This window comes from Diceros bicornis, chromosome 35 (assembly GCF_020826845.1).
Source record: "Diceros bicornis minor isolate mBicDic1 chromosome 35, mDicBic1.mat.cur, whole genome shotgun sequence".
NCBI lineage: Eukaryota > Metazoa > Chordata > Mammalia > Perissodactyla > Rhinocerotidae > Diceros > Diceros bicornis.
This window is the reverse complement of record NC_080774.1, coordinates 17,212,216-17,236,112: the sequence shown is the minus strand read 5'-3', so window position 1 is coordinate 17,236,112 and position 23,897 is coordinate 17,212,216. Positions and strand designations below refer to the sequence as shown.

The window sequence follows — 23,897 nt, the reverse complement described above, 5'->3', positions numbered from 1 at the left end:
TGTTATAGGTGCTGCTTTTTATTATTGATTGATGTTATCAAACAACCATATGTTACTACCGTTACCATATTTCCAAGTTGGCTGGAGGGAATTAACAGGAGAATCTGGATCTTTTTTACTTCTATGACATTTGTAAAAAATCTGTCTTAATGCTTAAAATTATTACAGTTCCTGGTAATATAATCTTTGAAACATTAATGTGCTGCTTTAATCTCCTTGGGTCTGGTAATAATCAGGTGCTTATTTGAAGTCTCCGCAGTGAATGTGTGACAGATAGTGAAGAGCATGACATTTCTAGGGGAGGCCGTGCTTGAGCGGATTCCCTCAGCAGTCGCTGATGAGGTGCTCTCCTGAAGCACTGAGGCACCTGGTGGAAGACCCCTATTGCCAGTGCTCTTGTGGCTCTTAATCTCTACTCTTAAAAACTAGTGTTGTTCAACCAGTACCTATTTCCATCTACCATTCAGATCAGTTCTTTGACTTCTTAAAAAGCTGACAGACTTTGCCAGGAGGAGGAGAAATGGGATTGTAGTGTGTGGCCTCCCTGACCTGTGACACTACCTTCCAGCTCCACTGGCAGTCACTTCTCTATGTTGGGCATTGGAGACATTGTGATGCCTGGCCTCCTGTTGTGCTTTGTCCTTCGTTATGACAACTACAAAAAACAAGCCAATGGTGACTCCTGCAGTGCCTCTGGACCCGCCAACATCTCTGGACGCATGCAGAAGGTCTCCTACTTTCACTGCACCCTCATTGGATACTTTGTAGGTAAGAGAGAACCAGAGAGGTCGTGTGTCATCCCCTCTCTGGCTGGCCTTCAACCCCTGCAATTCAATCAGGTCTTCTAGCTGCAGATGCTGGGTGGAAGGAGAGCAGTAACTCGTTGCTGTTATAGATAACCACAAAGGAAGAAAACCCACTGGCCTGTGAGATGATAGAGGCTCTCTCAACTAGGCAGCCCAGTTCCCTATCCAACAGATATGTCTAAAGAACACTGTAGGAAGAGTATGGTCAGGCATCAAAGTCAAGAACCCCTACCACACAATGATCATGGATCAGTCTGTGCTTAATTAAACCTTCAACTTGAGTTGAATGAATGTCGTGTTTATTTTCTACTTTATTAAACCAGTATTTCCCTTCCTTTGTTCCGACATTTCCGTCCCCTCCGACCTCGGGCTCTGTGGGCTGGTTTTTCTCAAGCCAGCTCACTGACAGGCAGACAGGAGGGAGACCGCTGCAGTTGGGCTAGGAACAGGGGTAACCTGTCTGCTCCTGTGACGCTGCAGCTGAGGGGGAGGAAGGAACACCTCTCTCACCGCTGTGCCTCCTCCTGAACGTCAGCACCTCACTGATTCCACAGCACACTCATATACACGGGTTCATTTCAGTCCAGAAACTCTGAGACGGGCAGGGCAAGTGGTGTTATCCCCATTAGACAGAAGAGGAGGCCGAGGCTCAGAGAGGTGCAGTGCTTTAACCAAGGTACTCAGCTGTTGTAAGTCGCAGATTTGGGACGTGGACTCAAGTCTTTGCCTCCAAGTCTAGTATCGCATACCACAGGAGACAGGGAGACCAGGCACGGCATGCCCAGGATTTGAAGTGAGAGCTTAAGCAGGAACCTGAGCACCGAGTGGCACTTGGGCCAGTCATGGGTCCTTGGAATTCTAGGGTTTTTTAAAGCTGTGTTGTTTCACATTTCTTTAACTGCTCAAGCTGGGCATTTCACACCCTAAACGTTGGATGGTATATGTCACATTAGATATGTACCATCTCAAGACTCTGCCAAGCAGCAGCAGGTAACAGGTTTTCCTCTCAGGGCTGGCCCTTGGTTATTGACGAATGTCTCTCTCCTCCTAGGTCTCCTCACTGCTACTGTGGCATCTCGCATTCACCGAGCAGCTCAGCCCGCCCTTCTCTACTTGGTGCCATTTACCTTATTGCCACTCCTCACAATGGCCTATTTAAAGGTGAGAGCAGCTGTTATAAACCTGTGAAAGCAATAACTTGGCATTGACCCTGGACTTGGGTATGTATTCTCTGTGCTGGAAGTGGTTATGCTTAAGCACCTGAGCTCTTCATCTTGACAGTGGGATTTTTTTGTTGTTGGTTGTTTTTTGTTTTTGCTAACCTGATATTAGCAACCTCTTCCAGATTCTTGCAGCCACTGGCAGAAAATGCTAATGAGTTAGACTACTGCACCACCTGGTCATAGGTTAATTAACTGAAATCCCTAGAGCCCAGCTGCAGAGACTTCCTGTTTCTCTTAAAAGCAGCACTCTGTTGCCACCTAACAGCTGTTTTAATACTTTGTATTAAAGTTTGGAAATAATTAAGAAATGTATGATAGAGGGCCGGCCCCGTGGCTTAGCAGTTAAGTGCGTGCGCTCCGCTGCTGGCGGCCCGGGTTCGGATCCCAGGCGCACACCGACGCACCGCTTCTCCAGCCATGCTGAGGCCGCATCTCACATACAGCAACTAGAAGGATGTGCAGCTATGACATACGACTATCTACTGGGGCTTTGGGGGGAAAAAAATAAATAAATCTTTAAAAAAAAAAAAAAAAGAAATGTATGATAGAAACTAGACTTAGAGCATTCTCTTCTTTACAAGACTTGGATTATCATCCCCATTTGATAGATGAGGAAACCAACAGAGGTTAATTAACTTGCCTAGATCATCTGACTGCTAAGTGATAGAACTTACACCAGGATGGAGTTCCTTCCCTGCTCAAGGGCCCTAAGAGCTCTTCTGGTGAGTTCTTTGAATATTGATGGGTTACTTTTTGGTGAGTAAAATTTGAATGTTCTTTGATTCTGTGCAGAAGAAATCTGATCTGAGATCAAGAATCAGAAAGGACCTGTAGATACGTGTGCCTCTTGTTTAAATCTGTAACTGAGTACAGTTCCCTCTTTCCCAGGGTGACCTACGGCGGATGTGGTCTGAGCCATTCCACTCCAAGTCCAGCAGCTCCCGATTCCTGGAAGTATGATGGATCACAGAGAGTGACCAGAATGGCCATCTTAGTCCTTTTCTGTCAACGCGTGGTTTTGTTTCCTCTTAGAGCTGGCCTGGTACTCGGAGACGTACCTGTTTAAGGAACTGACGTGTGACTGGATTTTGCATTTGCAGGGAGCTTGTTTGCAGGAGCGAGGTGCTGGAGCCTGCTTGGTTCCTTCTCTTCCTGCCATTGTAGAGGTGGAGCCCCTCGTGAAGTGACAGGCCCTCCCCAGCGCTCCTCCTCCCCGTATTATGGATCTGCCCCAGACTATGGGGGATGGAGATGTGACTGTTTAAAACTGACAACGGCAAGGAGTCGTTCTATACCTTTTGAACACTAAAAGGAAGAAAACATTAGCAAACCGAAGTTTCTTCAGTGAACCCTCAAGAACTTTGGGACCAGTTTCCTGTGGGGGACTCAGTTTCAGAGAACTGAGACAGAAGCTCTTCTGTCGTTATATTCTTCTTTCCTTTTTTTGGATTTATTAAATATTTTCTGTGGTGTGAAGTGACTTATTAAATCCACAGACACTGAGTGACTTCTTAACAGCATACACGTAAGAACTTGTTGTAATGAGTTCATGTCCACCCAGGTGTTGTGTTGGCAGTGAACGAGGGCACGGTTTTTATACATACACACACACGCACATAGATATATATGAATAAACAAAATTAAAACCTGCTAAGGTCATGCTGTGTAGCAGACAGGGGCTTGCTGTAATTTTTAGCATGTAAAGCAGTTTACTCTGGCTTCTTGTATATGGATAAGCTGCTGTCTTTCCCCTCCACAACTAAACGTGCAGTTAAAAACCGGTATAGTATTTGTACTGATATACTCATGGACTTTAGGGGACTCCCGTTTGGTTTTGATCAGTGTAGCAAATTAGGGATGAAAAGTTAAAACTTTTTGGCCCTTTTTTTGTTTTCACAGGCTTCTCCCTCGCAGGACTTTTAGTAGTTTCTTCTCGAACCAATGCATGTATTATAGCAGCAGGCGTCTTTGTGCTTTCTGATCATAGTAATGTACTACTTGTAAATACATTTTTCTATTTTCTATTTTTTTGTATTTTTTTTTTTTTGGCATTTTGTTTCATTGGTGTGCTGTATTTTACATGCCCTCCTTTAAGAAAAAAAAAGGAAAAAAGCAACACACTCCTGTCCTCGCTGTTGTGATTATAGTCTTGGTTTACCTGTGGTGACAACTGGGTATTGGGGACAAATGTCAAATGCCCCTCTCGGGTGTGCCGTACATTCCAGAAATTGCGGAAAGAACAAGCTGCTCCGTCCTCTTACAGTCTGACCCTGTGCTGTGGTCTCTGCTGGAGAGCCAGCGTCTGGTAGTAACTAGTGTCAGTAATGTCCACTGGCCTTTGTCTAAGCAGCCCCAGCCCGATAAGAAGTTGCCCATTGTTCAGAGGCAGAGAGAAGCCTGGAAGTGGCCTGCATGCCTGACAGCAGAGGTTGGAGGAGGGCCCATGCGTCCTAGTTTCTCCCTTAAGTAGGTGACCTGCCTCTGTCGACCTGTGTAATAAACTGGTATGCTGTGGTTCCTGCTGCTTGAAGTCATGGCAGATAAGCTCACAGGCAGTATGCATTGCCTTGCCAGGGGAGTGTGAAGCGATCAGGATGGTGTATTCCTCTGTTGTGTCTTCAAATCCTGCTGAGGGCTGTTTTGTTTTTTGTTGTTGTTTGTTTCTTTTTTAATAAATGACTCCTTTCTAGCCTTTGTCACCTCATCTTCACTTTTGGTGGTTGGTACCAAACAGAGCTCCTGTCACCTCCCGCCTGCTCTGCCTGTTCCAGAAGACTGGTGGGAAGCCCCTGCCTGTTCCAGAAGACTGGTGGGAAGCCCCTGTCTGTCTCCAGACGGGCACCTGCAGCTCTGATTCAGTCCTATAGATATCAAAGAGCTGAAGCTTCTGTTGTCCACAGAACTCAAAACAGCCTCTGGATTTGGTGAAAACCAAAAGTACACTCGTGTACTCGCTGCTTGTCAACTGTCCTGCTTTCTTAGCCCCAGAGGACACTGATGGCTAATTAATCAGGGGACAAGGGCGGGGTTGGGTGGAGTCTTCCAAGATGACTCCAGTGAAGGGCAAGTGCCAATAATGGTTAGAAATATTATCCTGGCAGTTGGTCATTTTAATTTTCCTGTGTTTCTTTTCATAAAAAAACTAAATTCCGGACAGATGGAATGTAATTTTTTGTCATCCTCACTTCTGTGTAAGTTTAAGGGGAAAAGTACCCACATAGGACTCCTGAATGTAATTTGGATACCAGTTGCTTGTCTTCAAAGCCCTTAAAACTCCGGCAAAGGGACTGCAAATACTCCTTTTGTCTTAAATTAACCACAGCAGACGCACTAGAACTTCCCGGGTTCCTGAAGTGTAGTGCTCTCTTGATGGTGGGGGAGGGAAGGCTGTGGCCAAAGCACCATGCTTTCAGTTTCTCCTTACAGTCTCTCCCCTCCTCCCTGCTGCTGATATACTCGTGTCCTCATCTTATTTCTTCTGGTTTCTCTGATACTCGGAGTATTGGGGTTTTCTAAGAAGTCTTTTGCATTAGGCAAGTCATGTTTACAAATTTCCAGCATGATCCACTTCCTTTCTCACTGGTCTGTGGTTCTTCCCCCAGAGAGACTGCATGTTGGAACTCGCACTTATTCATAGTAACTTCTTTTTTTTTTGTGAGGAAGATCAGCACTGAGCTAACATCTGATGCCGATCCTCCTCTTTTTGCTGAGGAAGACTGGCCCTGAGCTAACATCCGTGCCCATCTTCCTCTACTTTATATGAGACGCCGCCACAGCATGGCTCTACAAGCAGTGCGTCGCTGTGCTCCCGGGATCCGAACCAGCGAACCCCGGGCTGCCACAGCGGAGCGCACGCACTTAACCGCTTGCACCACCTGGCCAGCCTCGTAACTTTCTAATTGAGCTAATGAAGATACGACAGCAAAGTTTATCCAAAGCCTAGCATGTTTCATTACTATTATAGCTTATGTCTTTTCTGAATAAGACACAGCTCCCTGTGTAGGAACAGCTCAAACGAACTGGGGAGACTTGTGGGGGGTAGGCTAGTGTCTGAATTACTTTTGTAGCATGCCCTCACAGGCCTTGGTTAAACAGGTAAGTTACGTTACCCACAAGAAAAACAAAAGGACTAGTTCTCTAAGGGTGGAGGGAAGGGAGTTCTGTTTTGCCAATAAAGTGTTAAAAATAGACTGCCACATCTGTGTAGCAGCTCTCACATTACTGCTAACCAGATCCAGTGTTGTACGTAAACATTTGTGTTGTGTAGAGCTGAACATTTACGTCAGAGCCTCGGAATGTAGCAGTTTTGTATATACATGAAGTGCGCTCATCAAGAATATCAACTGTGCAATTCTTCTCCATGGAAGCAGGTCAGACAATACAGGCTCAGAAAGGAACCAGCCCGTTCTACGTCTGGTCTTCCAGTGCATACTGGCCTGATTCAGCCTCCTCCCTTCATGACATCACACTGGCAATTTCCAGCAATGAAATCACTTCAAGAACAATGGCTCCTAACAGGTGTCAGCCTTGCTGCAGGAGTTGGTACTGAAGTGCTGCAAGTCGAGTAATAAGCCTGAGCCTCTTCCCTCTTCTGGGAGGGGGAAGCCAGGTAAGAAATTTTTCTATCCAGGAATTATTTCTATTCTTATGCAATTTATAGCCTGCTTTCTATTTGCAAGACTCAACTCTTCTTCAGGTTCAGATTGCAACTTGTCACGTGTGTGGAGCCTCTCCCAGAACAATACTTTTCCCTCTCCTTCTCTTGACTATATCAGCCATGATTTGTTTGCTCCTCAGCCTTTCCCTTGGAACTCAAAGCCCTTTCCCATCCACTTGATCTACTTCAGTCGTGTTTCCACTTAGGCTGTGTCAGGCTCTGGGTGCTCCAGTGAACAAAGTGGACGCTCTGCTTCCTCCTGTCATGGTCTAATGCAGGAGCCGCTTTAGGGCATTGACGTGGGGAAAGGGGGCTGGCAGTCGTCCCCACACGCGAGGTTACCCCGCGATGCAGCGTTGAGCTCACGAGTGCGGTCCAGAGCTTTGTGTCCACGACTCGGCTGTGCTGTAAATAGCGCAGGCATAGCTGGGAATGCTGTTCCGCAGGACTGGATGCACCCGACTAAGAGAAAGTTGAAAGCAGGGTTAGAAACGCTCCTTTGTCCTGTGCCATTGCTGCAGGAGGAGCCCGGTGCAGAAGATGGACACAGGCCAGCATCTGACCACATGTATAAACGACAGTGAAAGCACCAAGCGCACTGATCTCTACACAGCACGGTTTGGAAGTCCTACTACTTAGAGACAGCAGTTAGCAGGCGCTTTCAGTGTCCTGCAGGTTGGCTGTGGAAATGCTAACTTAATGCAGTGCTTTAGTGATGTTCACTTCAGTGTGCTGTAGAGCTCTTAGATATTTGAGTTATTAAAAATTCATGTGGCCGACTCAGGCTTAGTTTATGGTTGCTTTAATTTGGATTCTGCCTGGTCAGTTGCTTAAGTTCCAAGAAACCTGTCTTCTGTTGAGTAGAACCTGTGAAACTTGCCACTGGTTCACAGGCGAGAAGAGGCCCCAAATGAGGAGTCCCAAAATAGAGGAGTCCATGATCTTGCTCCAGCCCCCACTGAGCCCTGGGATTCTCACTAGAAGATGGAGGCCTAGGAACCATGAGGAAGAGGAAACAAGACTTGAGACTGGGAGTCGGGACGTCTGCCAAGTAGTGGGCTGTGGACTTTTGCCTTGTGAGGAATGAAAGACAGGAAGTGGGTGTCCAGAGGACAAAGATGTGGAGAGGGCAGCAAGGTGGCCACTTGCCAGCATTCCAGCCTCTGGATTCTGAGTGCCAGTTCCTCAGCCTTGCCAACAGACGTGTTCCAGGCAGGCCACCCATCAGCCTTGTAACGAGCGAGTTCGCTCAGCCCACCTAGACTGGGGTGCAGCAAGCTCATGCATCTGACTTCTAGCCCTTGTAGTTGAACCTTTTCCATTGGACACAGTGGGTTTCCTCGCTTCCAGTTGGTGGAGTGGCTTGATTGATGGGAGTTTTTTCCCCAGGTGTATATATACATATATATATAGTAACACAGCCTCTGACAGCTGTGCCCAAGGGTGTGGGCTTCCTGGGGAGGACAGAAACGGGGTTTCAGAAAGGAGGTTGAGGACTTGCTGGTACGGGGAGGAGCAGCCCTGGCCTCTAAGATGATGACGTGTTCTATGGAGGAGTCACCGTCTTGCCAGCCTGACTGTGGCAACAGTACTGCCTTCCCCATGGCTGTCAGCAGGTCAGGCCAGGGCTGACCAGGGCACTCCACATGGGCCAGGAGCCCTGGCCCTACCTAAAAGCTCTGTGAATGGAGAAACACCCTTACCCCCATGCACCCCTGCACACCCCACCTTCCACTGCCCTGGCGCTTTCAGCTGCCCCTGGTGCAGTCGGGGCCTGCGCCATTGGGTGTCACCTAGTGGTCTCGCTGCTGCCAGCCGGCTCTCACCATGGTCTTCTCTGAGCTGTTTAGCCAACAGGCCCTGCCCTGCTCATGTGGTCCTGAAGAGAGATGGCCTGCGCTAGGGGGATGGGAAGAACTGACAACCCACTGCCACACTGGGTGCAAAGGGTGGGGACTTGAAGATGACTCCATGGCTTTTGACCTGAGCAATTAATTGGCAAAACTGAGATAAAAAAAAGAGAGAGGAGGAGGAGAGCTCTGTTTTAGCCAGTAGAGCAGCTAATGCTAAAAAATTTGGACGTCTGAAGCAGAGAAATGGTGTTTAAAGCCTTGGGGAATATACAGGATGATCTCAACAGTGAGAGAGGAAAATTCCTCCAACGATGTTCTCTGTGTTGAGGCAGCTGTCAGCATTTATCCCCGTACAGCCACGTCTGACCTCAGGTTACTGACAGAGCCCCTCTGAGCCTTAGTTTCTTAATCTGGAATTGGGATAAAAGTGCTTTTTTAAAAGTATTAAATGAGGGCCGGCCCCGTGGCTTAGCGGTTAAGTGCACGCGCTCTGCTGCTGGCGGCCTGGGTTCGGATCCCAGGCGCGCACCGACGCACCACTTCTCCGGCCATGCTGAGGCGGCATCCCACATACAGCAACTGGAAGGATGTGCAACTATGGCATACCACTATCTCCTGGGGCTTTGGGGGGGAAAAAAAAGGAGGAGGATTGGCAATAGATGTTAGCTCAGAGCCGGTCTTCCTCAGCAAAAAGAGGAGGATTGGCATGGATGTTAGCTCAGGGCTGATCTTCCTCTCACACACACAAAAAATAAAGTATTAAATGAATATTAGGCACTATTCAGGTTTATTGAGTTTTCATGTACTCCCTACACAATTTACCAGTCTTCCTGGAGTTAGAATACAATTAAATAATTGGATTTAAACAGATACATACACTTTCATTATTCAAACAACCACGCTTCTGTAATACTTCAGTTCAGCACTGAAGAAACTGGTTATCTTTCCATTGTTGAGGGCTGAAGGGAGGGCTGGCACTTGAATCCTAGCCCAGGCTTTCAAAACTGAGCTGATTCTGTTCCTATAGATAATAGTAACTTCACCATGGGCCCCGGCCAGTCCAGGGTCTTGACGTTTTCCTCTACACACTGAAGGACTTGGTACAAAGCGGGGATGATGTGTGAGCCCGTGTACAGGTTTCCCACGTCTGCGTGTCCTGGGATGTCTGGGCAGTTGCTCCGCTGCTACAGCTCCTCTGGGGAATGACCCAGCCTGTGTGCCTCACCCTTGTCAGGTTTAAGGAGCAAGCAGCCTCCCAGAACCCTTAGGACCTTCCTTGAGCCGTTCCTTAAGAGGTCAGCTTAGGCTTAATTGTTTTGCAGCCCAGTCTGAGCAGAATGCTCACAACAGAAGCAGGAGGTAACCCCAGTAAAGAACACAGAGGGGCCTGCAGGAGCCCCTGAACTTGCTCTTGCAGTAACTCGATTTGGAGGTTCTGCCTAATGGATCCTTAACATTTTGGCTGCTTAAGGTCAAGAGTATCAACCTCTAACCAGATTCTGCAAACAAAGCTATGTGGACATTTTTATTTTTCCATAATTTTTTCTTTTCCATTATAAATGCTCCCCATGCCACCTTTGACTTTAGTGTATCGCAGAGACCTGCCGCTTGTTTCGAGGGAAAAGGTGATTGCTACACTGTGAAGCTACCCTGTCAGTCACACGAGGGCCTGTATTAGTTCTCAAATCCTTAGGTGTTTCTTGAACACCCTTGGAACAAAAGACTCAATGGGCCAAACTCCCGTCCTCTTTTAAAATAAAGAGCAGTGTCATTCTAAACCACATGGCTCAAGTCAGTCCACAAGCTTGGAGAGGGCCAGTAGCCAGACTGGGTAGAGGGTAAGAGTAGACTTCAACACAGCATTTGGAAAATTCCCTACCCTCTGGGACAAGGTGGGGAAATAAGGGCTGAGGTATCATCGATGAAGTAGATTAGTAACTGGTTGAATAACCCTATCCCAAATGAGCAGAGGAATGGCCTGATAGTAATGGAGAGAGATGGCCCTGGCCTTTGTCCTCAGCCCTGCCCTGTCCAACATTTCTCTTGATAATTTGACTGAGGACGTAACTGCCAGGCTTATCAAATTTGAGAAGGATATGACGAGAAGAAAAGAACATAACCATCCCCTACTCGTAGCAAATAAATAAATATTGTTACAACCACCTCTGTTCTGGTCCTCCCAAATCCCGTGTATATTCCACATTGTGGGCCAAAATGGTAGTCAGTCAACTTCAGATTTTTAATAAAATCTCATGATATGATATAGGCAGGGCAGATTTTATTATCTATTTTATAGACCAGAAAATAGGAGTTTCAGGTCAGCTAATTTGCTCCAGGTTCTCTTCCTGCCTCCAGAGCCTGAGCTCATTGCCCAGGTTATCTTCAGAAGGTAACCACACCCAGGTTTGGTAGACATGGCTTGTTTGGCTTAAACAAAAGTGCGGGAGTTTCTGTAAACAGAGAAGGACTGTGCAAACAGCAGCCTGTTGGAGATGAGGGACCACCAACCCTATTAGGAGGCAGGGAAGAACTGGAGTTCTGGCTGCCTGGGCTGACCCAGCTGCTGTCCAGAGGGGCAGGCAGAGACCCTTCTCCCAGTAGTGCTGCAGCAATGTGGATGACTACTGACTAATCAGAGGGTACTGCCTCACACAAATCAGGAGTCCATAGGAAGGGGAGGCCAGGACACATGCCTCCTAACAAGCCAGGACCAAGCAAACAGAATCTCTTTGAGGCATCTGAAGCAACTAGATTTCAATGTGAAAATTATGAACCCCCATTGCTGGCGTTAAAACAAAACAACCATAAAAACAAATGAAAACAATTGTCAACTGCTCTTCTGATTTCCAGTAATGGTGAGCTATAATTCAAACCAATCCTCCTGCTAAAAATAACTTTAAAATATAGATGAAATATAGAAAATATCTTTTGAAAAACAATAGAGTTCCTTCACTATTTGCTTCTGCTAATAGTGAAGGAACGCCTATTCATCCAACCCTCCTGCAAATGACAACTATCAATTTTCAAAAAAATACAGAAGACAACTACATTAAGGCAGTGAAGAGCAACCAAATTCAGAAGAAACTAGAGGGGAGTTGACAGTTGGAAGGGAATGGCTCTGAGTGAGTTTCCCATTTTTATGACTTTTTACCTGAGGACAGGCGCCAATTGGCACCATGTGGGTTAGTTAAAACTTGGACAGAAACCTTCAATCTTACTGGCTTCAGTAACCAAAGGAAAGGGTTCAGAATGAGCTCTGCACCTAAAAAGTGAGGGAGTAAACCCCAGAAAGGAGAGAGGGAGCCCCACATTCTGTGTATAAGCTCTGCCCAAATCTCTGATCCCTAAATACACACTCACAGAGCAGACTCCAAGCAGCCAGCTAAGAGAACCAAAGAGAAATTTCAGCTGCTGCCCCCGACAGGGAATCAAAGATTTAAGTCTGAGTTCAGCCAAATTAACTGCCTCTTAAAAAAATTCTTTGAGGGCCGGCCCCATGGCTTAGCGGTTAAGTGAGTGCGCTCCGCAGCTGGCGGCCCGGGTTCGGATCCAGGGCGCGCACCGACGCACTGCTTCTCCGGCCATGCTGAGGCCGCGTCCCACATACAGCAACTAGAAGGATGTGCAGCTATGACGTACAACTATCTACTGGGGCTTTGGGGGGAAAATAAATAAATAAATAAAATTATTTAAAAAAAAAAATTCTTTGGCAGAAATTCTACAATGTATTATTCACAATATCCAAGATATAATTCAAAATAAGTACACATAAGGAAAAACAAGAAAATGTGATCCATACTCAAGAGAAAAGGCAATTAATGGAAACTGACTTTGAGATGACCCAGATGTTACAATTAATACTCAAGATTTTCTTGAATTTTTTTTTAAACTACATTTTTCAATTTTATTTATTTTTTTCAATTTTTTGTGTGTGAGGAAGATTAGCCCTGAGCTAACATCTGTTGCAAATCCTCTTTTTGCTGAGGAAGACTGGCCCTGGGCTAACATCCATATCCGTCTTCCTCTACTTTTTATGGGACGCCACCACAACATGGCTTGACAAGCGGTGCGTCGATGCACGGCCAGGATCCGAAACTGCGAACCCTGGGCCGCTGCAGCAGAGTGCGTGCACTTAACCGCTGTGCCACTGGGCCGGCCCCTCAAGATTTTTTAAAGCAACTTATTATAATCATGCCCAAGAATGTAAAGGAAAATATGCTTATAATGAATGCACAGATAGGAACTGTCAGCAGAGAAATAGTAAGAAAAAGAACCAAATAAAAATTTTAGAACTGAAAAATACAATACCTGAAGTAAACTCAATAGTGGGATTAATTACACATTGAAGATGACAAAGAATGATTAAGCTTGAAAAAGAGCAAGGATTAGTGAAACTTTTCTGTAAAGGATTAGATACTAAATACTTTTGGCTTTGTGGGTCAAAGGTCTCCATTACAACTCCTCATCTCTGCCAGTGTAGTGTGAAAGCAGCTATAGTAAATGAATGGGGATAAATAGATTCAGCCATAGTTTCTCAAGCCCTGAAATAGAGCAATAAACATCCAATCTGAATAATAGAAAGAAAAAATGATTCAAAAAATGGTCGGAGCCTCATTGATTTGTGGGACAACATCAGTCTAACTACATACATAATTGTAGTCCCAGAATGAGGAGAGAGAATTAATTAGGCAGAAAAAAATTTTTTTTGGAAAAATAATGGCCAAATTTTTCCAAATTTGGGAAAAGTTCAAGAATCACAGCAAACCTCAAGCAGGATAAATACGAAGAAAACTACACCCAGGGACTTCATAGTCAAACTGCTAGAAACTAAAAATAGAAAATCTTGCAAGCAGCAAGATAAAAATGACACATTACATAGGAGAACAATAATACAATGATGTGAAATGCTATGAACTTCTCATCAGAAATCATGGAGACTAGAAGACAATGGAATGACATCTTTAAAGGTATGAGAGTAAAACATGGCAACCCAGAATTCTTTATCTAGTGAAAATAATCTTCAAAATGGAGAAATTTTGACATTTTCAGATAACCTGTAATTAAGAGAATTCATCGCCAACAGACCTGCATGACAAGAATTACTAAAAGAAATTCTTCAGGCTTGAGGGAAATGACACCAGATGGGAATTCAGATTTACAAGAAGTAATGAGACAATTAGTCTAGTAATTTCAAAGTGGTCCCCAGTGATCCTTTCTTCCTGGTATTTATATTCTTTGTACAGTCCCCTCCCCCACTGTATCAGAATTGGTCTGTGTGACCACCAGAATATGAAGTGATAGTGTGTGATTTCCAAGGCTAGGTCCTAAAAGACATTGCCATAGGTGTAAATCTTCATAAGCTTGGATTAGGCAAAATTTCTTAGATATCACACCTAAAGCACAAGCAACCAAAGAAAAAAATAGGTAATTAGACTCCATCAAAATGGAAAACATTTGTACTTTAAAGGACACAATCAAGAAAGTAAAAAGATAGCCCAAAGAATGGGAGAAATTATTTGTAAATCACATATCTGAAAAGGACTTAGTACCAGAATATATAAAGAACATTTATAAATCAACAATAGTCCAATTATTTAAACAGGCAAAAGATTTGAACATACATTCCCCCAAAGAAGATATACAAATGGCCAATAAGTACATGAAAAAATGCTCAACACCATTAGTCATCAGTGAAATGCAAATCAAAACCACAATGAGATACCACTTCACATCCACTAGGAAGACTAAAAAAAAAAAAAAAAAAATAAGAGCTAGCAAGAATGTGGAGAAATTAGAACACTCATACATTGTTAGTGGGATTATAAAATGGTGCGGCCGCTTCGTGGCTGTCCACAAAAAGTAAAGCAGAGTGGTCTAACAATTTTCCTCATAGTTATATACACAAGAGAGTTGAAAATATACATCCACACAAAAACTTGTCCACAAATGTTCCTAGTAGCATTATCCATAATAGCCAAAAAGTGGAAACAACCCAAATGTCCATCAACTGACAAATGGGTAAACAAAATGAGTGTCCATCAATGGAATATTATTCAGCCATCAAAAGGAATGCAGTACTGACACATGCTACAACATGGATGAACCTTGAAAATATACTAAGTAAAAGAAGCCAGACATGAAAGGCCACATAAAATATGAGTTCATTTATATGAAATGTCAAAAATAGGCAAATCCATAGAGACAGAAAGGAGATTAGTGGTTGCCAGGGGCAATGGGAAGGGTGAAGTGGGGGTGACAGCTAACATATACAGTTTCTTTGGGGGATGATGAAAGTATTCTGGTATTAGACCACAGTGATGATTCCACAGTTTTGTGAATATACTAAAAAACCACTAAATTGTACTTCAAAAGGGTCAATTATATGGTATGTGAATTATATCTTGATTTACAAAAAAAAAAGAAAAATATGCCACTTCCATTTTACTTTCTTGGATCACTCAGACTGGGGAAAGTCAGACGCCATGTCATGAGGACACTCAAGCTGCTGTATGGAGAGGTCCACATGGTAAGAAACTGAGATCTCTTGCCAACAGCCAGTATCAATGTGCTACAATGTGAGTGGGATCTTGGAAACAAACCCCCAGCCCAAGTCAAGCCTTCAAACAACTGCAGTCCTGGACAATATTTTGACTGTAATCTCATAAGAAACCACAGGCCAGGATCACCCAGCTAAGCCAATTCTGATTCCTGACTCACAGAAACTGTGGAAGATAATAAATGTTTATTGTTTTAAGTTACTAAGTTATGGGGTAATTCGTTACGCAGCAGTAGATAACTAATACAACCAGCAATGGTAAATATGTGGATTAAATATAAAAGACTTGGGGCCAGCCCAGTGGCGCAAGTGGTTAAGTGTGCGCGCTCCACTGTGGCGGTCCGGGGTTCGCCGGTTCGGATCCCGGGTGTGCACCTATGCACCACTTGGCAAGCCATGCTGTGGCGGCGTCCCATATAAAGTATAGGAAGATGGGCATGGATGTTAGCCTGGGGCCAGTCTTCCTGAGCAAAAAGAGGAGGATTGGCAGATGTTAGCTCAGGGCCAATCTTCCTCACAAAAACAAACAAACAAAAAATATATATATATATATAAAAGACTTAATTTTTTTATATATAACTGAGCAAAAAGGTTAACATTGTACAGTGAAATTTGTAATGTATGAAGATGTAATACCCGTAACTATTGCATAAAATATGGGGGGGGCATAAATGGACCTAAGCAGTTGCAATGTTTTTATACTTTTGTGAAGTGGTAAAACATTAATTCTAGGTAGGTTGCGAAAAGTTAAGGATGTATATTGTAACTCCTAGAGCAAATACTTTAAAAATAATAAAATGCAAAAGGTATAGCTAAAAAAGCCAATAGAGGAATTAAAACAGAATACAAAATATTTGATTAACTAAAAGAAGTCAGGAAAAGAGAAATAGAGAAATAAAACACAGACGGACAAATAGGAAATAATTGGCAAAACTACCAACCTAAATCCAACCATATCAATAATTACACTAAATATTAATAGATTGATACCCCATTTCTGACCAAAATGGAGTAAAAGGGATCTGATTTACCCTCCCACATTAAACAATTAAAACATACAAAATATATGAAACAACAGGTTTCAGCCATAATTTCACAATATTCAGCAGACAACAGGAAGCACTGTTGAGAGAAGGAAAACTAATGAAGTAAGCCCTACAATTGCCCCCAACTTACTACCTGTAGAGAGTTTCCAGATCATGGAGCAGAGAGGACAAACCAAAACAGAGCCCAGAAGTTTCCTTGGACTAGGGAGAGTTGGCAGTTCAGCAAGGCCAAGATGCCTGGAATTGTGGGACAGAGTAAAAGAGAGAAGAACATTTCAGAGAGGGAAAGAAATCACTGGAGATCTGCAAAGGCTCATCTTTGACTTGAGCACACGTGTATGAGAAACTACCAATGCCAGAGACAGAACCAGCAGAAAAGAGCAGGCAGAACAGTCCACAGAGCTCACACATGGCCAGGAATATTTCATACTCCGAACACCAGAAAGAAAAGACCTCCTAACACATGAGGCATCAAGTTCTCAAAAAGATATTACTTCAATAGTGGTGGCAAATGTGCCATAGATGAAAGGATGTCCTGGATCCATCTAATAAAGATTAAAGGCAATCCTTGAAAAGATCCAAATGTTTCCAAGTAACTGTCATAGAACAAAGTGCAAAAGTATTTAAAGGAATATAGGGCCAGCCCCGTGGCCTAGCAGTTAAGTGTGCACACTCCGCTGCTGGCGGCCCGGGTTCGGATCCCGGGCACGCACTGACGCACCGCTTTTCTGGCCATGCTGAGGCTGCGTCCCACATACAGCAACTAGAAGGATGTGCAGCTATGACATACAACTATCTACTGGGGCTTTGGGGGGGAAAATAAATAAATAAATAAAATCTTTAAAAAAAATAAAAGAATATAAATGATACAAAACATCCAACAATGTAAAATTCACGATGTCTGTCCTTCAATCAAAAATTAACAGGCATGTGAAGAGGCCAGAAAATATGGCCCATAAAGGAAAGGGAAATCCATAAATAGGAACAGACTCAAAGATGATTCAGATGATAGAATTAGTAGATAAGAATGTTTAAAGAGTGATTATTAATATATTCCATATATTCAAAAAGGTAAAGGAAACCATGCACATGTTGAGGAGAGAAAAAAAGTGGAAGCTATAAAGGAGACCTAAGTCAAAATTACATAAATGAAAAATACTGTGTCTGAGATGAAAAATACACTGGGAGGCATGAACAGCACCTTGGATATTGCAGAAGAAAAGATTAGTGAACTTGAAGATATAGCAATAGAAACTAACCAAAACGAAACACACAGAGAAAAGAAGACTGTGAAGAAAATAGAGCATCAGTGAGCTATAAGACAACATTAGTTAGCTTAACATATATGTAATTAGAGTGCAGAAGGAGAAGGAAGGAGAAAATAGAAAAAGAAAGTATTTAAAGAAATAATGGCTAAATTTTTGTCCAAAATTTTTTTGAATTTTGGAGAAAACTATATCCCCTAAAATCCAAGAAGTTCAATTAACCTCAAGTGGCATAAACACGAGGAAAACCACACCAAGGTACATCACAATCAAATTGCTGGTAAATGATAAAAACTATAAGTAGCCAAGCACGGGTCAGGGGGTGGGGGGAAATACAGAACAACGATGAGAATGACAGCAAACTTCTCATCAGAGACAATGCAAGCCAGGAGACAGGAGCAATATCTTCAAAGTATTGAAAGAAACAAGAAAAGTCCTGGACCAGAATTCCAAGGAATTCTAAATTTTCTAAGAATTTTAAGAGAATATCTTTCAAAAATGAAGATGAAATACGCACACAGAAAGCTTATGGGAAGCAACAAAAAAGTACTCAAGGGAAATTTATCATTGTAAACACTTACATTAAAAAAGAAGAAAGATCTCAAATCCATAAGATAACTTTATACCTTAAGAAACTAGAAAAAGAGCATGCCGTCCCGTGGCTTAGCGGTTAAGTGCGCAGTGCTCCGCTACTGGCGGCCCAGGTTTGGATCCGGGCCCGCACCGACGCACCACTTCTCCGGCCATGCTGAGGCCGCATCCCACATACAGCAACTAGAAGGATGTGCAACTATGACGTACAACTATCTACTGGGGCTTTGGGGGGCAAAAAGGAGGAGGATTGGCAATAGATGTTAGCTCAGGGCCAGTCTTCCTCAGCAAGAAGAGGAGGATTAGCACGGATGTTAGCTCAGGGCTGATCTTCCTCACAAAAAAAAAAAAGAAAAGAAAAGAAAAACAGAGAAAATCAATGGAACCAAAAGTTGGTTCTTGGAAAAGATCTGCAAAATTGACAAACCTTTAGCTAGACTGACAAAGGAAAAAAGAAGACACAAATAAGTAAAATTGAAAATGAAAGTAGGGACATTACTAATGACTTACAGGAATAAAAAGGATTACAAGAGAATATTATGAAGAACTATATGCCAACAAATTAGATAATCTGGAAGAAAAGGTCACAGTCCTTAAAACACACAAATTACCCAAACTGACTCAAGAAGAAATAGAAAATCTCAACAGACCTATAGTAAATAAAGAGACTGAATCAATAATCCAAAAAGCTCCCAACAAAGAAAAGTCCTGGACCAGACGGCTTTACCAATGAATTCTACCAAACAATTAAAGAAGAATTAACACCAATCCTTCTCAGACTCTTCCAAAAGTTGAAGAGGAGGGAACACTTCCTATCTCATTCTATGACGCCAGCATTACTCTGATACCAAAGCCAGATAAAGACATCACAAGAAAAGAAAATTACAGACCAATATCTCTTATGAATATAGATGCAAAAATTCTCAACAAAATATTAACACATCAAACCCAATAGCACATTAAAAGAATTATTCACCATGACTCATCCCAAGAATGCAAGAGTGGTTCAATATAAGAAAATTAATGTAATATATCACATTAACAGAACAAAAGAAAAAAACCCACATGAGCATCTCCATTGATCCAGAAAAGGCATTTGACAAACTCCAATACTTTTTCCTGATAAAACCTCTCAGAAAACTAGGAATAGGGAAAAAATTTCTTAACATGATAAATAGTATTTATGAAAAACCTAGAGCTAACCTCATATTCAGTAATTAATGCCTGAAAGCTTTAAGATCAGGAATGAGACAAGGATGTCCACTTTCACTGCTGCTATTCAACATCATACTGGAAGTTCTTGTCAGAGCTATGAGACAAGAAAAAGAAATAAAAAGCATCCAAATTGGAAAGAAACAGGTAAAACTATCTCTATTCACAGATGACATGATCCTATATAGAAAATGCCCAAGAATCCAGAAGAAAGCTACTACAGCTAATAAACAAATTCACCAAAATTGCAGGGTATAAGATCAACACATAAAAATTCGTTATATTTGTATACACCAGCAATGAACAATCTGAAAAGGAAATTAGAAAAGCAATTCCATTCACAATAGTATTAAAAAGAATAAAATACTTAGGAATTAATTTTTTTTTTAAAGATTTTATTTATTTATTTTTTCCCCCCAAAGCCCCAGTAGATAGTTGTATGTCATAGCTGCACATCTTTCTAGTTGCTGTATGTGGGACGCGGCCTCAGCATGGCCGGAGAAGTGGTGCGCGCCCGGGGTTCCGAACCCGGGCCGCCAGCAGCAGAGCGCGCGCACTTAACCGCTAAGCCACAGGGCCGGCCCCTTAGGAATTAATTTAACCAAGGAGATGAAATACTTGTAGACTGAAAGCTATAAAACATTGCTGAAAGAAATTAAAATCGTAAATAAATGGAAAGACACCCCATGTTCATGGACAAGAGTACTTAATATCATTAAATGTCAATACTACCCAAAGCAATCTACAGGTTCAATGCAATCCCTGTCAAAATTCCAGTAGTCTTTTTTGCAGAAATGGGAAAACCAATACTCAAATTCATATGGAATTGCAAGGGGACCCAAATAGCCAAAACGATCTGGAAAAAGAAGAATAAAGTTGGAGGACTCACACTTCCCAACTTTGAAACTCATTATAAAGCTACAGTAATTAAAACAGTATGATATTGGCATCAAGACAGACATATAGACCAATGGAATAGCATAGAGAGTCCAGAAATAAACATTCACATATATGGGCAAGTGATTTTCAACAAGGGAGCCAAGGCCATTCAATGAGGAAAGGACAGTCTTCTCAATAAATCATGCTGGGAAAACTAAATAGCCACATGCAAAAGGATGAAATTGGACCTTTACCCTACAGCACTTACAAAAATTAACTGCAAATGGATCAAAGTCCTAAACTTAAAAACTAAAACTATAAAATTCTTAGAAGAAAACATTGGAGAACATCTTCATGACACTGGATTTGGCAACAATTTCATGGATGTGACACCAAAAGCTCAGGCAACAATAGAAAAAAATAGATAAATTGGACTTCATCAAAGTTAAGAAGTTTTGTGTATCGAGGACACTATCAAAAAAGTGAAAAGACAACCTCCTGAATGGGAGAAAATATTTTCAAATCATGTATCTGATAAGAGGTTAATATTCAGAATATATAAAGAACTCCTACAAACATGACAACAACAAAAAACAACCCAATTTTAACAATTGGCAAAGGATTTGAAAGACATTTCTCAAAAAAAGATGTACGGGGCCAGCCCAGTGGCATAGTGGTTGGGTTCGCACGCTCTGCTTTGGCGGCCCAGGGTTCTCGGGTTTGGATCCCGGGTGTGGACCTACACACTGCTCGTCAAGCCATGGTGTGGCAGGCGTCCCACATATAGGGTGGGCACAGATGTTGGCTCAGGCGTAATCTTCCTCACACACACAAAAAAAAGATGTGCAAATGGCCAATAAGCACATGAAATGATGCTCAACATCACTAGTCATTAGAGAAACATAAATCAAAACTATAATGAGATACCATTTCACACACCCCCCTATTAGGATGGCTATTATATTAAAACACACACAGAGGGGTGGCCCAGTGGCATAGTGGTTAAGCGCGTGCACTCCACCGCAGCAGCCCAGGATTCGGATCCCAGGCGCGCACTGACGTACTGCTTGTCCAGCCATGCTGTGGCAGCATCCCATATAAAGTAGAAGAAGATGGGCACAGATATTAGCCCAGGGCCAATCTTCCTCAGCAAAAAGAGGAGGATTGGCATCGGATGTTAGCTCAGGGCTATAATTCCTCACAAAAAAAAAGAACACAGAAAATAACAAGTGTTGGTGAGGATGTGGAGAAACTGGAATCCTGGTGCATTGCTGATAGGAATGTAAAATGGTAAAGCCACTGTGGAAAACAGTTTGGAAGTTTCTCAGAAGGTTAAACATAGAACTGCCATATGATCCAGCAATTCCACTCCTAGGTATATATCCAAAAGAATTCAAGGCCTGGATTCAAACATATATTTGTACACCCATGTTCATAGCAGCCAAAAGGTGGAAGCAACCCAAGTGTCTATCAATAGATGCATGGGTAAACCAATGGGGTATATACATACAATGGAATATTATTCAGCCATAAAAAGGAATGAAATTTTGATATATGCTACAACACGGTAGACCTTGAAAACATGCTAAGTGAAAGAAGCCAGACACAGGACAAATAGTGCATGACTGCTCCTATATCAGGTACCTAGAACAGGCAGATTCATAGAGACAGAAAGTAGAGTAGACGTTACCAGAGGCCAGAGGGAAGGGAGGAGGGGAGTTATCATTTAATGAGTACATTAATGAGTACATCAGTAATGAGTTTTTAATGGGAATGATGAAAATTTGGGGGTATAGCTAGTGGTGATGGCTACACAACATTGCGAATGCATTTAATACCACTAGATTGTACACTTACAAATAATTTAAATGACAAATATTATGCTATGTATATTTTACCACGATGAAAATAAATAAAAACAAAAAACTGAAGGTGAAATAAAGACTTTTTCAGACAAGCAAAAGCAAAGGAAATTCATCATTATCATACCAATGCTACAAAAAATGTTAAAGGAATTTCTTTAAGCAGAAGGACAGTTATACCAGATGGAAATTGTGTCTACACCAAGGAATGAGGAGCACTGGAAATAGTAAATATGTGGACAAACATAAATGATTTTTATACTTTAAATCTCTTTAAAAAATAATTGACTATTTCAAGCAAAAGTAATAAGATATGTTGTGAAGTTCATAATATATAAGTAAAATGTACGACAGCACTCACACAAAGGTTGAAAGATGGTTTGGTTTCCAGGTGCAGAACCACACCACTCGTCTGTCAGTAGCCATGCTGTGGCAGCAGCTCACATAGAAGAACTAGAAGGACTTAGAACTAGAATATACAGGGCCGGCCCCGGGGCTTAGCAGGTAAGTGCGTGCGCTCCACTGCTGGTGGGCCCGGGTTCGGATCCCGGGCGTGCACCGACGCGCCACTTCTACGGCCATGCTGAGGCTGCGTCCAACGTACAGCGAATGGAAGGATGTGCAGCTATGGCAGAAGGATGTGCAGCTATGGCATACAACTATCTACTGGGGCTTTGGGGAAATAAATAAATAAATAAAATTATAAAAAAAAAACTAGAATATACAACTATGTACTAGGGCTTTGGGGAGGGAAAAAAAAAAAAAGAGAAAAAGGAAGATTGACAACAGATATTAGCTCAGGGCAAATCTTTCCCAGCAAAAAAAATAATAATAAAAACAAAAATAAATAAATAAAACAAATGTCATACTTAATATTGAAAGAAATCAGCAGAAAATAGGAGTCTGAGGAAAAAGGTTATTCAGAAATCCATGTTTTGGGGTGTGCAGGGGTGAAGTTTGCTCATGATTCCCCAAAGCATTGCTTCAATCAACCATATAATAGACATTGTCAGATTTTTTATCTAATTACAAGCTTGTGCTTATAATTTTCCTTAAAATCTTTTTTTTTTTTTGTGAGAAAGACTGGCCCTGAGCTAACATCTGTGCCTATCTTCCTCCACTTTATATGGGACACCGCCACAGCACGGCCCAAGAAGCGGTGCCTCGGTGCACGCCCGGGATCCGAACCCCGGGCCGCCAGCAGCGGAGCGCACGCACTTAACCACTACGCCATGGGGCCAGCCCCTCCTTAAAATCTTTTAGATATGAAAGTAAATTTACAAATTCTAAAACAACAAAAGAAGAATTAATTAATAGGCTGCATAAATGGAGACAATTACTAAATCTGAAGATAGCTGAGGAAATTATCCAGAATGTAGCACATAAAGACAGAGAGAAATATGAAAAAGGTTAAGGGGGCCGGCCCTGTGGCTTAGCAGTTGAGTGCGCGTGCTCCACTACTGGCGGCCCGGGTTCAGATCCCGGGCGCGCACCGATGCACCGCTTCTCCGGCCATGCTGAGGCCACGTCCCACATACAGCAACTAGAAGGACGTGCAACTATGACGTACAACTATCTACTGGGGCTTTGGGGGGGAAGAAAAAAAAAAAGGAGGAGGATTGGCAACAGACGTTGGCTCAGAGGCGGTCTTCCTCAGTAAAATGAAGAGGATTAGCACGGATGTTAGCTCAGGGCTGATCTTCATCACACAAAAAAATAATAATAAAAAAAAGAAAAAGAGGTTAAGAAATAGAAGCTAGAATGAGAAGGCCTGAATTGCATTGACTAGGAATTCCAGAGGGAAATAACAGAGCCTGCCACCAAGGTTTGTTCTGAGAATTAGAAGAGAAAGATGATGATAAAAGCTAACACACATAATGTTTAAAATGTGCCAGTGACGTTAAAATGTGCTCAAATCAGTATGTGGAAATCATGATACATCCATAA

At 42.6% G+C, this 23,897-nt stretch overlaps 1 protein-coding gene across 2 annotated transcripts in view; it reads left to right on the top strand.

Annotated features, from left to right (window-relative positions):
- Positions 1 to 4,718, top strand: part of SPPL3 (signal peptide peptidase like 3) — a 128,956-nt gene extending 124,238 nt beyond the window's left edge. For both annotated transcript variants that reach the window (XM_058531587.1, XM_058531586.1), the window contains exons 9-11: positions 569 to 768; positions 1,858 to 1,967; positions 2,918 to 4,718. In XM_058531587.1, the coding sequence (XP_058387570.1) occupies positions 569 to 768; positions 1,858 to 1,967; positions 2,918 to 2,989 (382 nt within the window). In that variant the 3' untranslated portion in view covers positions 2,990 to 4,718. The remainder of the gene's footprint in view (positions 1 to 568; positions 769 to 1,857; positions 1,968 to 2,917) is intronic.
- Positions 4,719 to 23,897: the final 19,179 nt, after the last annotated feature.